Raw genomic sequence first — 19287 nt, forward strand, 5'->3', positions numbered from 1 at the left:
GTCTGCCCAGGGCAGTGCTGGAGTCACCATCCCTGGAGGTGTTCAAGCAGCCTCTGGACCTGGCGCTTAGGGACGTGGTTTAGTATTGACCCCTCAGGGCTGGGTTAAAGGTTGGACTGGCTGATCTTTGAGATCTCTTCCGAGCAGATCTAGTCTGTGATTCTCTGATAGAGCCTGTGTTTTTGTCCTTCTTTCCATTTCTGTGCTTAATAAGACAAAATGGAAACAAATCCACTTATGAAGAACTTGCATGGGAGGAAAAAAACAAGGGGTTCACTTTCAGTGCTAGGTGTCAGGCTATAATCATCATCATCATCATCTTTATCTAGCTGTTTTGGTAGAGGGGCATGTTTACTGAAGGGGCATTTAGCAAAGAGGGAGAGATTCTTTGAAAGCCATCTGCCTTAATCAGAGAGAATTTAGACTGAATTTACTTTAAATGCATTAATGCAGCTATGTGGAAGTTATCTCCTCTCACTGCCAGCCCAGTCCATGCCTTGGAATCGATTGTTTGGTGGTTGCACCTGGGCAAGGGATAGGCTACAGTATTTGGAGGCAGGCATTTGATTTTAAGGCTTCCCTTTTTTGAAGTGATATCTTTCCTCCATTGCCAAGTAAGCTCAGGGAGAACATCAAATAATTTCCTTACTGTATTTTACTAGAATTTTGATCAAAATGTGTCTGTTTCACTAAACTAGTCTGTAACCATGAAGCACTAAGACAGGAAAGTTGTTTTAATGTCCCAGGCTAAGGGCACTGGAAGGTAATAGAGATGATTCATACTTTCATAAAATAGAAGTATATTGAAAGGCTAAAGAAATGGAACCAAATGAATCCCAGGTGTAATTCTACTGACTTGTTTAGGCTTGTAATTACTATGAATTTCACCTATTAGACCTATTCTCATAGGACAAAGTGAGACACTCTGAAATAGCATGGAAGTCAGGGAGGTTTATAAATTGCTGTGATCGATGGTATCCTTTCAGCAGAGACACAGAGGAAACAAATGGAGCCATCTAAAAATAGGAAGGCAAGAGCAAGTCTAGTGCTGCAGATAAACCCTTCACCTGAAGTGTAAAATTAATCCAAAGTAAGTTGCAAAGGAAAAGTTGTCAGTGTGTACTGTAGCTAATCATATAGCCTGTTTGTTCCCATCTTTAGGGCTCCAGAGATTGGGTTCAGAGTCACATTTTTTCCTTCTTAGAATCACAGAATCACAGAATCAGCCAGGTTGGAAGAGACCTCCAAGATCATCCAGTCCAACCTAGCACCCAGCCCTAACCAGTCAACTAGACCATGGCACTAAGTGCCTCATCTTTCTTCATTTGTTTGAGATTCTGCTTCATTGGGGCTATTCAGTGGAACAGGATGGAACTGGCTTATTCCTGGAAAATTGGAGGACAAGATGCTCTCAAATATTTGTGCCCTCATATTCCCTGTTCTGTGGAAAAGTTTGGTGGTTTTGCCCAAGTCTCAACATTTCCTGGCAGAGGAGTAAATTTGAGACTTGTCTTGTTCTGCTCCCTTCTGTCTGTGTGCTTCACAGAGTCACAGAATTTCTTAGATTGGAAAAGACCTTCAAGATCTTCGAGTCCTATCATTAGTTTCACACTGACAAGTCCTTGACTAAACCAAATCCCTCAGCACAACATCTAATCACTGTGAACCACTATGGTTGGAAAGGACCACCAGGAGCATCCAGTCTAACCTTCATCCCAGCATCCTTCATCACCAGACCATAGCCTCAAGCACCACATCTACTCTCCTTTTAAACACCTCCAGGGATGGTGACTCCACCACCTCCCTGGGCAGCCTGTGCCAGTGCCTAATTGCAGAACATTAAGTGTTGGAAGGGACATCCAGAGATCATCCAGTCCAATCTCCCTGACAAAGCAGGATCCCCTCAGACAGCTCACACAGGAGCACATCCAGGTGGGGTTTGAAAGTCTCCAGAAAAGGAGACTCTACAACCTATCTGAGCAGCCTGTTCCAGTGCCCTGTCACACTCACAGTAAAGAAGTCTGTCCTCATGTTGAGGTGGGAATCCACCACCTCTAAGGGTGTATGTTCATCAGGAAAGCATGGCAAGCATCCTTCTTGGTTTTCACCTTTTGAAGATACCTTTTTAAACTGAAAGAGGGGAGATATAAATTAGATGTTAGGAAGAAGTTCTTTACGCTGGAACAGGTTGCCCAGGGAAGTTGTGGCTGCTCCCTCCCTGGAACTGTTCAAGGCCAGGTTAGATGAGGCCTTGAGTGACTTGTTCCAGTGGGAGGTGTCCCTGCCTATGGCCAGGGGTTGGAAGCAGATGATCTTTGAGGTCCCTTCCAACCTAAACCATTCTATACAGGTCTTAGTGCAGTAGGAAATGCCAGTGCATACAACCAACACCACCTGTTTTGAGTTCTACAGCAAGAGCAGCATAACCCTGCCAAAGATCTGTACTCAGCAGTCACTGTCATTTCCAGGTTTCTGTTTTAAAAAGCTCAGCTCCAGACTTCCACAAACATATGAATACTTTGCAGCCTCTGACTACCAAAGTGCAGTTACAGACAGTATCACACACAGTATCACAGTATCATCAGGGTTGGAAGAGACCTCACAGATCATCAAGTCCAACCCTTTACTACAGAGCTCAAGGCTAGACCATGGCACCAAGTGCCGACCTTTCAGTGCAGACAAATAACCAGGGACTGTAGCAGCAATTGTCTGATCCACTGGACATAATTCCACATCTGAGTGGGACAAATCTGCCCCAGTGATCTGCTCCTGGAGGTTAAAAGAGCACTTTGCCAGTGCTGCCTGCTGTCTGTGTGATCAGATTTCAATGGATGCAACAGAAGCCTTGCAAATAAAGTTAAGCATGTGCAGATCAAACTGTAAACCTGAACTATCAGGACATGTTTCAGTGAATTGAAAAGGGATTGATTTTTCTTTTCTTATTTGAAAGGCAATGTCTAACAAATATATCTGGGAATCCTTGTGAATCAAGGTCATTATTTAACTTGAATTATAAGCTGAAAGGTTGACAACTTGTCCAACCTCTCTCTGTTTTCATGGTGAGTCATCATGAGATGGGGCAGATTTTTTTCTACCTCTAATTTAATTGAAATCAGTAAACAGGGCTGCTACCAAGATTCATCAGGTATGCTCTAGAGGATATGGCTTGGGTGGAATTGTATTAGAATAAGCCTGATGTATGTTGGAGAATGAAATTAAAATGAAAATATATTCATTTCATATTGAAGAAACAGTGTATCTGAAGCAAGATAAAAGAAAGGTGTTAAAGCCAGGCAAGCAGCAACAGAACAAGGGGACACAGTCTCAAGTTGTGCCAGAGCAGGTCTAGGCTAGATGTGAGGAGGAAGTTGTTGGCAGAGAGAGTGATTGGCATTGGAATGGGCTGCCCAGGGAGGTGGTGGAGTTGCCATCCCTGGAGGTGTTGAAGCAAAGCCTGGATGGGGCACTTAGTGCCATGGTCTGGTTCATTTGACAGGGCTGGGTGCTAGGTTGGACTGGATGAGCTTGGAGGTCTCTTCCAACCTGGCTGATTCTGTGATCATATATAACATACACAAATATACCTGCTGCAAGGAACTGAAGGTCCAGCTTGTGTAAAACATAAGTGCAAAATAAAAATACATTCATGGAGATTGTAGCCAGGTGGGGTTGGTCTCTTCTGCCAGGCAGCCAGCAACAGAACAAGGAGACACAGTCTCAAGTTGTGCCAGGGAAGGTCTAGGCTGGATGTTAGGAGGAAGTTGTTGGCAGAGAAAGTGATTGGCATTGGAATGGGCTGCCCAGGGAGGTGCTGGAGTTGCCATCTCTGGAGGTGTTGAAGCCAAGCCTGGCTGGGGCACATAGTGACATGGTCTAGTTGACTGGATAGAGCTGGGTGACAGCTTGGACTGGATGATCTTGGAAGTCTCTTCCAACCTGGTCAATTCTATGCTCCTTTTTTCAATATAACATATGCAAATATATCTGTAAGGAACTGAGGATCCAGCTTGTGTAAAATATAGATGTAAAAAATAAAAATGCATTCATATTAAATATCATATCACAAGATCACAGATCACAGGATGTTAGGGTTAGAAGGCACTTAAAGAGATCATCGAGTCCAATCCCCCTGCCAGAGCAGGACCACACAATCTACACAGATCACACAGGAACACATCCAGACAGGCCTTGAAAGGCTCCAGAGAAGGAGACTCCTCAACCTCTCTGGGCAGCCTGTGCCAGTGCTTTGTGACCCTTACAGTAAAGAAGTTCCCCCTTGTGTTGAGCTGGAACCTCCTGTGCTGCAACTTACACCCATTGCTCCTTGTCCTATCCCAGGGAGCAGTGAGCAGAGCCTGTCCCCCCCCTCCTGACCCCCAGCCCTCAGATATTTATAAACATTTATTAAATCCCCTCTCAGTCTTCTTTTCTCCAGGCTAAGCAGCCCCAGGTCCCTTGGACTCTCCTCATCAGGCAGTGCTCCAATCATCCTTGTGGGCCTCCATTGGACCCTCTCCAGCAGATCCATGTCCCTCTTAAACTGGGGAGCCCAAAACCAAATGCAGTACTCAAGGTGAGGCCTCAGCAGGGCAGAGTAGAGGGAAAGGAGAACCTCCTTTGATCTGGACACACTCTTCTAATAACATAAGCAAATATATCTGCAAGGAACTGAGGCTGCAGCTGGACTACAATAGAAATGTAAAATAAACATATATTAATCCGAAATGTAATACATAAATACAATACCTGAAGATATGCACAGCAGGGAGCTGAGGCTCCAAAGTTAAAATGCAATTTCAGAAGGCAGTACAGAAAAGCCCTCTGACACAACTGCCCAAAACGTAGCTGCATGTCCTATTGATTTCTCATCTTTATGAATGTCAAAGCCACCGAGATGGTGAGCACAGCAGGAGGAAACTTCAGTGACTCATTAAAGGGCCCCTTCAGTGCACCAGGGTGACCTGCAGCTCAGGAGTTAGCTCCAATTTGTTGGCTTTAGACTTCCTGAGCCAAATGGCTGCTTTCTGGGGCTCCCCTCGAGTCAGCAGATGAGCATGGAGGGCACAGTGCTCTTTACAAAATGGTTTTGTAGAACTTTCCAGTGCCTGTGGCTGTTTAAGGACATGGTGGAGACAAAGATTCTAGGGAGGTAAAAAATGACTTCTGTTAGTTAGAAAAATGTCACTGGAAATAAAAACCCTCTTGGGTAGACCAGCTCTCATTCTAGCCAAGTTGGCTGTATAGAATTACCCTACAATAGTTCTCTTGTAGCTGCAAAATAAAAGACCTTTTACTCCCCTTGAGCTGAGTTAATACAGCAATATTTTAGTAACTAACTAAACATTTATTGAGTTGAGCAAACACAATTTTCTTTCCAACATCCCATCCAGTGGAGAATGCCAAATAAAGTATTTTGGGTTGAATGGTCAGAAGAGTTAATGAATGAGCCAGAAGAATAGTTTAGGGAACCCAGGTTAGTCGTGGAGCAGAAGCAGCAGCTGAATAACTTAACTGTGGGGGAATTAGTTGTGCTTGGTGATGAAAGCAAAGAACGCTGAGACCCCAAGAACCAGGTTGGAATGATGTCTACAAAGTATCTTAGCAGCTCTCAGGGTGGTATTTGCTCTTTAGCAACAGGGTGGAAGAGATGCTTGCATCAACAATAAGCACTGGTGAGCCAGCTGAGGTTGTCAGCTGCTTTACCTTTCAGGCTGGTGCTGAAGGCAGCTAATCAGGAGCTTGGTGTGTTAGATTTCCAAGCTCATTGGTGACAAAGACAAGCAGGCTTCAATCACAGCTTGCTGTTTTAAGGAAAAGAAAACTAGCTTTTAGTGCTGTGTTAGTACCTTGATTGCTCAGGAAGGAGCTGAAGGTTAAGGTGACTTTGCTTTAAGTGCCATGTGCAGCCCTCTGTGAGAAAGCAGCAATTACTCATCAAGTTTCACTTCAGTTTCCATCGGTTTGGTTTGGTGGTGGGTCAGAGCCTTTTTAACTTTATTTTTTACTCCTTAAATATAAAGCAGAAGAGGATGTGAAAGCATGGCAACAGCATAGCAAGGAGATGTGGTTTCCAGCTCAGCTGCAAAGAGGGAAGCACTTCATTCAATGACTTTTCTGTTCTCGTTACTTAGAAACTTCTGAACGTGCAGGCTTTTGAAAGAGGAAAAGGTGCTTGGAGTACAATCCTGGCTTGCAGGTAACTAACACACAGCTAAGCACCTTCAAAAGGGCTGAAGAAAGTAAGATGCTGAAATACATCTTGCAGTAAGAGACCATCAAGACACAAAATCAGCCCTAAAACTCCTGCTTGGTTATTGCCTTTCTCAAGTGTTTGTGAGAGGATTTGATGCTTTCCAGTTTGTTCCTACTAAGGGAAGGTGTTTAGGTAGTGTAGTTTTTCAGGTAGTGCAGGCAGATTATTCATAAGATCTAAGAGAGAAGCTTGTGAGAGGACAGGAGGGGCTGAGTAGTGAGGAGTGATGTGTTTGGTCTTTGTCTGCTGTGTGGAGTTGCCACAATACCATTGTCAAGAACCTTCTGACATTTCCTGGGGACTAGTTTGTCCTTCCAAGCAGAACAAACCCCATATTTTGTCTCTGTTGTAAGACAGCAAAGAGATCAGAAGACAAAAGAGCTTTCACAAATACTTTTGGTGGTGATTTATCTACTTCCTAACGGGCAGGGAGAGGAGGAGATGGGGCTGACATTTAATGTAGACTGTTGCACCTGCTCCAGCTGGACACCATGAACACAGATTGTTTCAGGAGACTTATTGTTCTTTTCCTTGGTCATTTATTTAAATGAATTCTCACTGGCTTCCCTGACTCATTTGCCCCCAAGAGGCTGGGCTATGCTGCCACCAGAAGAAGATTCAAAGAGGAACAAACTAACTGTCTTGCTTAGAGAAAATCCCACTGGTAGTTCATCTGATGTTGTTTTGTCTGAGGACACTCAAAGGATGCAGGAGCTGAGTATCACTTTTGGTTGTAGCTGGTTTTCACAAATAGAGGATTTCCTTTCCACATTGCACACCCAAGTGGTCTGGTTTGCATTTTAGGTGGTCTTCTTGGGATTTCAGAGGTATATATGGGAAGATTAACCTAGTACTCCACAAAACCCCTTAGTGCCCAGTTATGGTCAGTAATGTGCTGAATTTAGAATCATAGAATCCATCAGGTTGGAAGAGACCTCCAAGATCATCCAGTCCAACCTAGCACCCAGCCCTAGCCAGTCAACCAGACCATGGCACTGAGTGCCCCATCCAGGCTTTGCTTCAACACCTCCAGACACAGAGACTCCACCACCTCCCTGGGCAGCCCATTCCAATGCCAATCACTCTCTCTGCCAACAACTTCCTCCTAAAATCCAGCCTAGATCTCCCCTGGCACAACTTGAGACTGTGTCCCCTTGTTCTGTTGCTGGTTACCTGGGAGAAGAGACCAACCCCACCTGGCTACAGCCTCCCTTCAGGTAGTTGTAGACGGCAATGAGCTCTGCCCTGAGCCTCCTCTTCTGCAGGCTGCCCTCCCCCAGCTCACTCAGCCTCTCCCCACAGGACTGTGATCCAGGCCCCATGTGGTATAGTGCCATGGAGTTCTGCAAGGTCCTAGATGGGATGCTACTCCAAACCTTTTAGTAGGTGAGCTTTTCTGGGAGGTCTACCTGCCTTGCTGCTGTTGACTCTTTTCAAACAGCCTTCATCCCTGCTCAACTCTGTTTTCCACCTAGTCTCCTTCTGCTTTTGGGTGTCCTGGTTTTTTGCTATGGAAAAAAAAGAGCCAGGGAAGTACAGAACCTTCTGTTCTGGAAATCTGTCACTATTCTTTTACAGCTGCACACCATTAGTCTGGTGAGCAATGACATGGGAGAAAAATGACAACAGAAGCTGAGAGAAGCAACTGCATGCAGGCATTGGCAAGATGTATCTTTAGCTTGGATAAGGTTACAGCAAAATGAGTGCAGTGAAGCTGAAGGAGATGTTGCCAGCGGGAGGAGGAACTGGGAAGCTAGCTGCTGTGCACACTGTCATTATTATTTACTCTGTGAGTGAGGAAGCATGACAAACACTACATGTAACAGATGCAAAAAGATGCCCAAAAAGATAGTTATTTCCTGTGTAAGAAAATTAAAGGTAGAAACAGATGAAGAGAGATCAGATGAAAGAGAAACTCTACATCCATACTTGGCAGGAGGCCTTAGAAGGTACTGTTATAAGAGAGCAGCAGAAAGAAACAGAAGAAATTCCTTGGAAGATTAAAGAAGAAATGCTATTTAATGAGCAGCACCAAACTTTGGGGGATGGTCTGTCACATGCTTGGAGGTAATGTTAGTTCTAAGCCTGCTGAGGTATCCCCTTTTCTTTCAAATAGACTTGGAGAACATCCCATGCTAGGGCAATGGCTTACCTTTAGCTTTGAAGCTCAGTTTTCTCAACCTCTAATACCTTAAGTGTAGTAGAGAAAAAAAACAAAAGGGAAAACAAAAAAAGGGGGGGGAAAATATATATGAGATGATGTACTTTTGTTATTTTTAGATAGCTACATTTCAGTCATGGCCACCAGACTGATGGATAATGATGATCTGGTTTTCTCTCTGATAGATGTTCTAGATGTGTCTCTGCACACATTTTAATCAAAGCCATACATCAAAATTCATGTACATGGAAGCGTGTCAGGCTGTGTCCTTCATCATCTTCCTGGGCTGTCTGCTAGTATGCAGTGAAGAGAGATTACATCAGGGGAGAAAAGAGAGGGCTGGAGAGAAGGGAAGAGATTTGAAACAAGTGCACAAGATGGATAAGAGGAAGTTGTGCTGCAGAAAGAGATTAGTTTTGTATAGCATGAGTCACAGAGAAGAAGTCCTCCATTTGAAACGTAACCATTTAGGGACCAAAACATCCATGCTGGAGAGAAAAGAGACACAAGCAAAACAAGCCTGTGAGAGAGGTTTGAGAAAGGCTTGGGTGTGTTTTGATGTAGACTTTGGTGTGTTTTAATGTTGATGTCATTCTGCAGATCTTTAAATGAGCAGTGGTCAGCTCACAGGAGGCAGTTGTGAACAGCCAGGAGACTGTGTCTGTAAATATGTAAATATCCTCAGGGTATGATCTATGTAAATGCCCCAGTTTAAGAGGGACAGGGATCTGCTTCAGCATCCAAGGGAGGGCTATGAAGATGATTAGGGGACTGGAACACTGCCTGATGAGGAGACGCTGAGGGACCTGGGGCTGCTTAGCCTGAAGAAGACTGAGAGGGGATTTAATAAACGTTTATAACTATCTGAGGGCTGGGGGTCAGGAGGGGGGGACAGGCTCTGCTCACTGCTCCCTGGGATAGGACAAGGAGCAATGGATGGAAGCTGCAGCATAGGAGGTTCCAGCTCAACACAAGGGGAAATTTCTTTACTGTAAGGGTCACAGAGCACTGGCACAGGCTCCCCAAAGAGGCTGTGGGGTCTCCTTCTATGAAGGCTCTCAAGGCCTGTCTGGATGTGTTCCTGTGTGTCCTGGGCTAGATTGTATGGTCCTGCTGTGGCAGGGGAGTTGGACTCCATGATCTTCTTGGGTCCCTTCCAACCCCTGACATCCTGTGAGCCTGTGATATGGATTCAACCTTATTTTGATATTTCTTCTCCTGTGCTGGCCTCACCCATTGTAAGGGGCACAGAATGAAATGCTGTGTCTAACCAAGAATGTAGATACATGTACAGTTGCACATATTTTCTCCAAGCTGCATTCTTCAATGTCCATCTATAGTTTCTATTTTTGCTGCCTAAGGAAAAGGCTCCTTTGTCCTTGACTGCTTTACCACAAGACAGGAACCTTCTGCTAAATCTCTGAGTTGAAACTCAAGAGTTACTCCTTCAGCTAAGGAAAGTAACCCCTTTACCTGCATGTTCAAGTCATCTTTCAGACTTGCAGGTTTTACTCATGGCTTTGTGCCTCCCCAAGAAGGATTCATTTCTTTTATTGCAAAGTATTTAGAGATACAAAGAAACTCAGAATATTTATTCCTCTTGTTGGAGTAACACAGCTGAAAGGCACTTTGAGGGAGAAAAGGTGCATGTTCTGTGTGGTGGAAAGCCCAGGTCAGCATCAGTAATTGAATTCCTGCCCCTCCTTTCCTGCACATCAGAGCAAGTCACGTTTGATTTCTGCGTGCCGTGGCTTTTCCACCCGTGAAATGAGAGCACTGCTGCTTCCCAGCCTTAGCAGACTTCTAGGGAAGAGATGGAGATGCTTGGCTCCTTCTATGCACACCACCAGCACAGCTGAGGCTTTCCTCAGCTGATCCTTGTTCTCAATACAGCCAGTTGTCAACTGGAAGCTGACAGGCTTCCATCGGAGTGGTCTCCAGCCCTGTCTGTGTCCTGTGCCACACGAAGCACTGACCATACGTGCTGAGAGACAGCATTCCTCTTCCCTCATGGCACACAGGACTGCATTCATATGAAGCAAGTCAATATTGTTAATTGAACAATTAATGCCTAATTATTCAACTTAACTGTTTACTATCAAGAGTTACTGCAGACAGTTGTGATACAGTAGCCTTTTGTATAGTAACACAGCTGCTCATGGCAGCTGGAACACCCTGTCCCAGCGTGCTACTTGCAACCCAGCATCACCTCCTACTTCTGCTCCAGGTGGTCTCACTAGGGCTGGTGTTTTGAGTTGTGATCCTGCAAACACCTCTGTGCCTGATCCAAAGTCCATTTTGGCCAGCAGGAGTTTTCCCATTCAGTTCATTAAGTTTTGAGATAGGGATAGAGGGAGCAGAGCATTGTTGGTTCTCTTATTTCCAGGGTTCAGTTATTTGTTTATTTATGACCTCATTAATGTTTATAAATATGTAAGGGATGAGTGCCAGGAGGATGGAGCATCATTCTTGGTGATGGGCAGTGACAGGACAAGGGGCAATGGGTGGAAGTCAAGTCATAGGAGGTTCCATGTGAACCTGAGGAAGAATTTTTTCACTTTGAGGGTGACAGAACACTGGAACAGGCTGCCCAGGGAGGTTGTGGAGTCTCCCTCTCTGGAGATATTCAAAACCTACTAGAAGTAGCTGAACATGAGCCAGCAGTGTGCCCAGGTGGCCAGGAGAGCCAATGGCATCCTGGCCTGGATCAGGAGCAGTGTAGCCAGCAGGACAAGGGAGGTTATTCTGCCCCTGTACTCAGCACTGCTCAGGCCACACCATAAGTGCTGTGTCCAGTTCTGGGCTCCTCAATTCAAGAGAGAGGTTGCAGTACTGGAATGTGTCCACAGGAGGGCGACAAAGCTGGTGAGGGGCCTGGAGCACAGCCCTGTGAGGAGAGGCTGAGGGAGCTGGGGGTGTGCAGCCTGCAGAAGAGGAGGCTCAGGGCAAAGCTCATTGCTGTCTGCAACTACCTGAAGGGAGGCTGTAGCCAGGTGGGGTTGGTCTCTTCTCCCATGCAATGAACAATAGAACAAGGGGACACAGTCTCAAGTTGTGCCAGGGCAGGTCTAGGCTGGATGTTAGGAGGAAGTTGTTGGCAGAGAGAGTGATTGGCATTGGAATGGGCTGCCCAGGGAGGTGGTGGAGTCACTGTGCCTGGAGGTGTTCAAGAAAATGAGGCACTTAGTGCCATGGTCTGGTTGATTGGCTAGGGCTAGTTGATAGGTTGGATCCTGGAGATCTCTTCCAGCCTGGCTGATTCTATCCTGTTCTAAGAATCAAACCAAGATTCAGTATGAAGGCAGACATGCTTTACTTCACACAGACAGGATGACCAAACAGAGTTTCAGTTCCCTTCTGAGCTCTTGTGTGACAGGACTACTTAAAAAGAGGGACCAGGTTATATAGAGACATACAAGTGGCTGGCAGAAAGGGCTGTTGCTGACCCTGTTCACAGGCTTCTTGTAGGGGCAGAGCTGTTAATTTTGCTGGCCTGATGTGCAAATGGCAACCTAAGCAAACAACTCAGAGATTCTCTTACCTTCTTCTGGAGCATCACTGAAGCTTAAGCACACGGTATGGAAATACTTGGCTTTTAATAGCAAAGGACCCACTGGACAAAGGCTTTGGCTATTGTACTGTTGAGGAGGTGATTAGCATCCATCCCAGCTATAGCTGTTTCCTTCTTCTGTTTGTTCCACGAGCAGATGTTGCTATGAGGAGCAGTCAGCAATGACTGATGTGGAGCCTGTGGTGACAGATTTCGCCGCGTCGGGACGGTCAGGCCGCCGGAACGCCTTACCAGACATCCTGGGTTCTCCTGCTGGAGCTGGGACTTCAGACCTGCCACACAAACTGGCTGAGCTCTCTCTTTCAGAAGGTAACAGCTGCACTTTCAAGAGATGGACATTTCTATGCAGTGGCCCTTTGCTTTCCCCTTAGAGCTTGTGCTATTGTACACTGCTGGTGTCAATACTAATATTTCTCTCTTCATTTAGGAGTACGTTTACCCTTCCAAAGAAGTTTCACCTCCCCAGAGACAAGTCAGTTTTAACCCAGACTAAGTCTGCCATAGCTGCCCATAGGTTAAGTGTGCAGCAGTCTGTGGCAAGGTGCTGTGAACTGAATTCCACTTCCCCCTGAGGAAAGCAAGCAGAGTTTCCTGGGGAAGCTTGGAAAGCTTGCAAAGCCATCACTCCAGCTCTGACTTAGGGCCTGCTGCTGCACTGAGATAACTTAGCACAAGGCAGCAAGCTGTGCTATTGATCAAATTACAGCTGTCCTGACTCAGGCATATATGCTGAGTAGGGTTTACAGTGATTTACTCCTGCTAGTAGGCTTTTGACATTGCTGTCTCAGAGTAGTGTCATGTTTTGCCACATCCTTTGATTTGCTAGGGTGCTCTGTTGATTTAGCACAACACCAGTTTTGCATTTCACTTCTTTTTACTTTCAGGAGGATTCTCAGGTTCAAGAAGATCTGGTTTCTAATTCCTGGGAAGTGAGAATCACAGTTTAGCCCTGGGCATGGGTTGCTCCTACATTCTTAGCCTCTGATTTGGAAGTAACTTTTTTCTTCCTGTGACCATCACTGTTACTGCTGTGACAAATGCCACCAGAGCTGATGGCATCGAGGAGCAAGGATGGTCTGGGTGCAGCAGAGCAGGAGGCAGTGGAGGGTCCATGAATCTGAAGTAGATTATAGGAGAATTCCCAGGCTCAAAGGATGCATTTATTGCTTGTGCATTGCTCAGAGCAGCTACAGTGTGTTCTTACAGCCTGCTAAAGCACCACAAAGGCAGGGTCAGGGTTTGACTGCAAGCTGTTCTGGCTTTGGTGGTTTAATTTATAGGTTTGCATCCAGAGTTCTGTAGCCTAAACCAAATGTGTGCTCACTGAAGGGATTCTGGGCAGGTAGAAAGAACATTTCCAGGAGGAGGTAGATGGGAATTTATGTTTTTGTTAATGTCAGGAGCTGTGGAAGTGAAGTGGTCAGCCTAACCCACACGTTCTGTGTGTCTTGCATTTGTATTGTTTAGAGCAGTGAACCTTGAGAATCATAGAATCAGCCAGGTTGGAAGAGACCTCCAAGCTCAGCCAGTCCAACCTAGCACCCAGCAATAGCCACGCAATCAGACCATGGCACTAAGTGCCTCATCCAGTCTTTTCTTGAACACCTCCGGGGACGGTGCCTCCACCACCTCCCTGGGCAGCCCATTCCAATGCCAATCACTCTCTCTGTGAAGAACTTCCTCCTAACATCCAGCCTATACTTTCCCTGGCACAACTTGAGACTGTGTCCCCTTCTTCTGTTGCTGGTTGCCTGGGAGAAGAGACCAACCCCCACCTGGCTTCAGCCTCCCTTCAGGTAGTTGTAGGCAGCAATGTGGTCACCTGTGAGCCTCCTGTTCTCCAGGCTAAACAACCCCAGCTCCCAGGTTAAACAGCACAGAGGCATACAGCAGCTATAGGTAAGTTCCTCCTGTTTGTTTCACCGTGGCCTCTGGAAAGTGAAAACACTTTCTGAAGTATGCCACAGTTTTCTCTTCAATCTTTTTTCTTTTGTCTTTTTTTTCTTTCATCTGCATAAAAATAAAAATGAAAGAATGAAAGTGAAATGTTGCAGCACAGCATGAAATAAGTATTTGGCCCTCCAGAGAGAATAATCCTCCTCTCCTAGTGCCCCTCCAATGTATGAGCAAGAAGAAATGAAACACTACATCAGTTCTAGCAAAATGTACTGCTGCTTCCTTGCAAAGACAAGGAGCAGCACTGTCAGGACTTGAAGAACAATTAAGAGCATGGAATTACCCTTTGCTTTTGTCACTGACACAGAGCTGTGCCAGAGCATGCCTGGAAGGAGCAGTTTCTGTTATCAGCAGTTTGCAGCAGCAGTAATAGGACATGAACACAGGATTCAGTTAGGTCCATTCTAACTGCTTGGATGCTTCTTAGGATTGGGAGCTCCACAAGTACCAGATGGGAATGACAGCCTCACTGAGTTATAACCTGTTGTAGGTTAAGCTCATGAAGAGAGAGCAAGCAGACCAAGGAGAATCCATCAAAATGGAAAGGAAGCTTGGAAATTCAAATGCTATGGCAGGAAAACAGTTTGGGGCTCCAACAGGCATCTCTTTTCTCCTGTTTCTGGATTTAACAGTAAGCCATTCCCAGCTCAGAGCAAAGAAGGTGGATAAAGGAGAAAAGTGGAGAAGATAGAACATGTGGCTATATAAAATATGTCTTCTTTTTCTTTTTTTACTCTGAAAGGCTTAGTGAAAATTATGGGGAAAGGTGAGGAAGACTCTCTCTGCCTTGCTTCAGGTTTAACTGATGCTCCTTGGATCATTTCCTCTCTTTCTAAAATGCTGTCACCTGCTGCCACAGTGACAGGTCAGGAGCAGGATGTGCTAATACCTTTTGTCTGACTTGCAAGAGAAATTGCTTTATGGATATACAAGGATCATAGCTGTGCAATACAAATGTCCATGTACGCCACAAGCTGCACCAAATTCCTGTTCTCAGGAGATGGATAGGAGAGATTTTGGCACCAGCTATTTGTCTCAGAGCCCAGCTCTCAAATGAAGACCATCTCTCTTCTCTCCTGTCTGATCATGCTCTGGTGCTGCCTAAGTTTTGGAAGGTTGAGACTTTTCCACAGGTGATCAGGTGAGAGGCCATCCTGGAACCATGTTAATCTGTTGATTGGAGTCATTGGTGATGTTAAGATTAAAGAGAAGTTTGAGACCAAAGAGGCTGTATTGGTCTCCCACATTTGCCTTTCTGTGTGGAAGCCTTCATCTAATACTCACACACACTGGGAAGCTTTTACCTGTATTAGTCATGCAAGCATTCAGCTCTAGCCTAAGGAAGAGTGAATTTCCACATCAGAGTGACAAAAAAATCCCCTCAGCTTGTGGAGGAATTCTCCTTGGCAAAGAGGGTCAAGCCAGGTAACTGACATGCTCATGAACTGTAGTGTTACCTACCTGAAACCAAGCAATGCTCAGAGGAATGTGATATTCAAATGACTGGAAGCTGCCAATGTGATGCCATGCACAAGAAGAGCCAGAAGGAGGGACTGGGAAATTCCAGACCTGTCAGCCTGACCTCAGTGCCAGGCAAGGTTATGGAACAGGTCATCTTGAGTGCAATCACACAGCACCTACAGGATCACCATGAGATCAGGCCCAGCCAGCACGGGTTTAGGAAGGGCAGGTCCTGCCTGCCCAACCTCATCTCCTTTTACAATCAGGTTACCTGCCTGGTGAACATGGGGCAGGCTGTGGATGTAGTCTACCTGGACTTGAGCAAAGCCTTTGATACCATCTGCCACAACAAGCTCCTGGCAAAGCTGGCAGCTTGTGGTTTGGACAGATTCACTCTGAAATGGGTCAAAAACTGGCTGTGGGGCTGGGCCCAGGGAGTGGTGGTGAATGGTGCCACATCCAGCTGGCAGCTGGCACTAGTGGTGTGCCCCAGGGATCAGTGCTGGGCCCAGTCCTGTTCAATATCATTACTGATGATCTGGACCAGAGGACTGAGTCCAGCATCAGCAAGTTTGCAGATGACACCAAGCTTGGGGCAGGTGTGGATCTGTTGAAGGGTAGGAGAGTCCTGCAAAGGGACCTGGCCAGGCTGGATGGTTGGGCAGAGACCAGTGGGATGAGATTTAACAAGGCCAAGTGCAGGGTTCTACACTTCAGCTACAACAACCCCAAGCAGTGCTACCAGCTGGGGACAGAGTGGCTGAGAGCAGCCAGGCAGAGAGGGACCTGAGGGTGCTGGTAGATAGTAGCTGAAGATGAAGCAGCAGTGTGCCCAGGTGGGCAGGAGAGCCAATGGCATCCTGGCCTGCATCAGGAACAGTGTGGCCAGCAGGACAAGGGAGGTTATTCTGCCCCTGTGCTCAGCACTGCTCAGGTCACACTTTGAGTGCTGTGTCCAGTTCTGGGCTCCTCAATTCAAGAGAGAGGTTGCAGTACTGGAAGATGTCCACAGGAGGGCGACAAAGCTGTGAGGGGCCTGGAGCACAGCCCTGTGAGGAGAGGCTGAGGGAGCTGGGGGTGTGCAGCCTGCAGCAGAGGAGGCTCAGGGCAGAGCTCATTGCTGTCTGCAGCTACCTGAAGGGGAGGCTGTAGCCAGGTGGGGTTGGACTCTTCTGCCAGGCAAGCAGCAACAGAACAAGGGGACACAGTCTCAAGTTGTGCCAGGGAAGGTCTAGGCTGGATGTTAGGAGGAGGTTGTTGGCAGAGAAAGTGATTGGCATTGGAATGGGCTGCCCAGGGAGGTGCTGAAGTCGCTGTCTCTGGAGGTGTTCAGGAAAAGCCTGGCTGAGGCACTTAGTGCCATGGTCTGGTTGATTGGCTAGGGCTGGTTGATAGGTTGGATCTTGGAGGTCTCTTCCAACCTGGCTGATTCCATGATTCCATGAAACCTGACTTTGGAAATGACTCAGAAAAATAGACTAACAATAATAAAAAGTTGCTTCCAATCTGTTTCTTACAGCTGACATTGATCAGCAGGCACAAGGAGCAGGAAAATCAGCATCAATAAGCAATTCCTTTGGGGACACTGCAAGTTGCAACTTGCTTTGTAAGTTCTTGATCTTTTGAGTTAATCTCTGTCCATGAGGCAGCCAGGGGTGTGGTAATGGGGAGCCAACCCAAACGGCGACGATCAGTGACGCCAACTCTTTGGCTGCTTTAAAAAGCCCTGAGAACGTGTGTCACATAAGTGTTTCATTCTGTCTCTTTTTAGATGAAGGAGCAGAGGGTGAAGTGCCATCATCCCAAGCCTTACTGGAAAGCAAAGAGACAGAAGGGAAAAGCAGTGACTCCTAACACCTGAGGACTGCTGGATTAATGAAACCCATCGTCAGACTTTCCAGTTTCCTTGTGTCGCCCCTTCTGAAGTGTTGGTAGCAACTTTAGCAGCACAGACAAGATTCTGCAGCACATTTGTACCTAGATGACACACAACTACTGGGTTTTTTTTTCCCACTGCCATACTTCAATGTTCTACACATCCAAATGGGAAGAGCTCTAAAGAATTTATCTCTTGGTTTGGGTTTTGTTGTAGTTCTGAGTATTCACCCTGACTAATCTCTTTTGACAGTTTCAATCAATAAACCTAGCAGATGTACCATCAGCTCATGAGAGCTTCAAAATAAAATCCCTGTTTCTTAATTTCCCAATTCAGCTTCTTTCTTGCTGACACAGAGCTGTAGTCTCTCTCCCCACCTGAAGGTGATGTTAAGTAAATATCAGCTTGCAGACATGGTCAGTAATTTAGCTCCTGAGATTTTTGTTCTTGTTAGGCATATGCTGATGTGTGTGAGAGAAAGAAACCTTTCTCTTTTTTTTTCTCTCCTCCTGTCTCCAAAAGGCTTTGCAAACTACCAAACCCCCTATGTTTGTTTTCAGACTCTGTTTAAATGCTGTTTGCTTATGGCAGATCATCTCCCTTCTCCCACTCTTGCCACTTCTGTCATTTCCAGGCTGAACATTGTAGCTGTTCTTGTGTATCTAAAATAAAGTAGCCATGTTTGTAAGTGATTAAAGTCGTTTAAGGTCACTGTGATAACTAAATAGCTGTCATCTTTTTCTGCCTTCTGTTGATTCCTTGATGCTTTTCCTGTAGACCAAGATTTACAACCCCACGATGCATATTTTATTTCATCTGTTTTTTGCTGTATTGTTTGCTGACAATGAAAATGACTATGAGGTTCAACAAAAGCAAGTGCAAGGTTCTGCAGCTGGGTCGAGGCAATGCCAAACACAAATCCAGGCTGGGCAGTGAGTGGCTGGAGAGCAGCCCTGAGGAGAGGGACTTGGGGGTGCTGGTGGAGGAGAAGCTCAACAGGAGCCAGCAGTGTGCACTTGCAGCCCAGAAAGCCAACCAGAGCCTGGGTTGCATCAAGAGAAGTGTGGCCAGCAGGGCCAGGGAGGTGATTCTCCCTCTGCTGTGCTCTGCTGAGACCCCACCTGGAGTACTGCATCCAGTTCTGGAGCCCCTGGGACAAGAAGGATGTGGAGATGCTGGAGCATGTCCAGAGAAGGGCCAGGAGGATGCTTAGAGGGCTGCAGCAGCTCTGCTGTGAGCACAGACTGAAAGAGTTGGGGTTGTGCAGTGTGGAGAAGAGGAGGCTCCCAGGTGGCCTTTTTGTGCCTGTTCAGTATCTGAAGGGGCCTACAAAAAAGCTGGGGAGGGACTTTCAGGCTGTCAGGGAGTGACAGGACTGGGGGGAATGGAGCAAAGCTGGAGGTGGGGAGGTTCAGCCTGGCTGTGAGGAGGAAGTTGTTGAGCATGAGAGTGGTGAGAGGCTGGAATGGGTTGCTCAGGGAGGTGGTTGAAGCCCTGTCCCTGGAAGTGTTTAAGGCCAGGCTGGGTGAAGCTGTTGGCAGCCTGCTCTAGGGTAGGGTGTCCCTGTCCATGGCAGGGGGGCTGGAACTAGATGATCCTTGTGGTCCCTTCCAACCCTGACTGATTCTATGATTCTAAGATGTCTTCTCATTGAGATCTTTCCAAGCTAAATTTTTTTCCCTGCTGAAAGGAATTTTGCTATGGAGGTCATGCACTTGAAAATACTTAGCATTCATTCCCTCATTGAAGGAGACCTAAGATTCAGGTACAGATGTGCACCTTTACTGCAGCCTAGGGCAGCTGCCAGTTAGATACTTTGTGAAACCTAGACCAACATGGGCATTCAAATCTTTCTGCTTGCCTATGCAGTGTCTGCTGGACTGTAGCCAGATGAAGGAAGCACCTCTGATAGGTCCATTCCACGTTTGGTTGGTATTCATCTGGAAAATACTTGTGTATTTACTAGCTGGCAGAGAGCTTGTAAGAGGCCTCTCTGCACACCTACCATT

At 46.3% G+C, this 19287-nt stretch overlaps 1 protein-coding gene across 6 annotated transcripts in view; it reads left to right on the forward strand.

Annotated features, from left to right (window-relative positions):
• Positions 1–18003, forward strand: part of PKIB (cAMP-dependent protein kinase inhibitor beta) — a 59647-nt gene extending 41644 nt beyond the window's left edge. For 5 of the 6 annotated variants that reach the window (XM_064170264.1, XM_064170266.1, XM_064170262.1 and 2 more), the window contains exons 2-4: positions 12122–12294; positions 16922–17008; positions 17174–18003. In XM_064170264.1, the coding sequence (XP_064026334.1) occupies positions 12147–12294; positions 16922–17008; positions 17174–17256 (318 nt within the window). In that variant the 5' untranslated portion in view covers positions 12122–12146 and the 3' untranslated portion in view covers positions 17257–18003. The remainder of the gene's footprint in view (positions 1–12121; positions 12295–16921; positions 17009–17173) is intronic. The other variant, XM_064170267.1, reaches the window with a different exon arrangement.
• Positions 18004–19287: the final 1284 nt, after the last annotated feature.

Source organism: Pogoniulus pusillus, chromosome 33, assembly GCF_015220805.1.
Source record: "Pogoniulus pusillus isolate bPogPus1 chromosome 33, bPogPus1.pri, whole genome shotgun sequence".
Classification (NCBI taxonomy): domain Eukaryota; kingdom Metazoa; phylum Chordata; class Aves; order Piciformes; family Lybiidae; genus Pogoniulus; species Pogoniulus pusillus.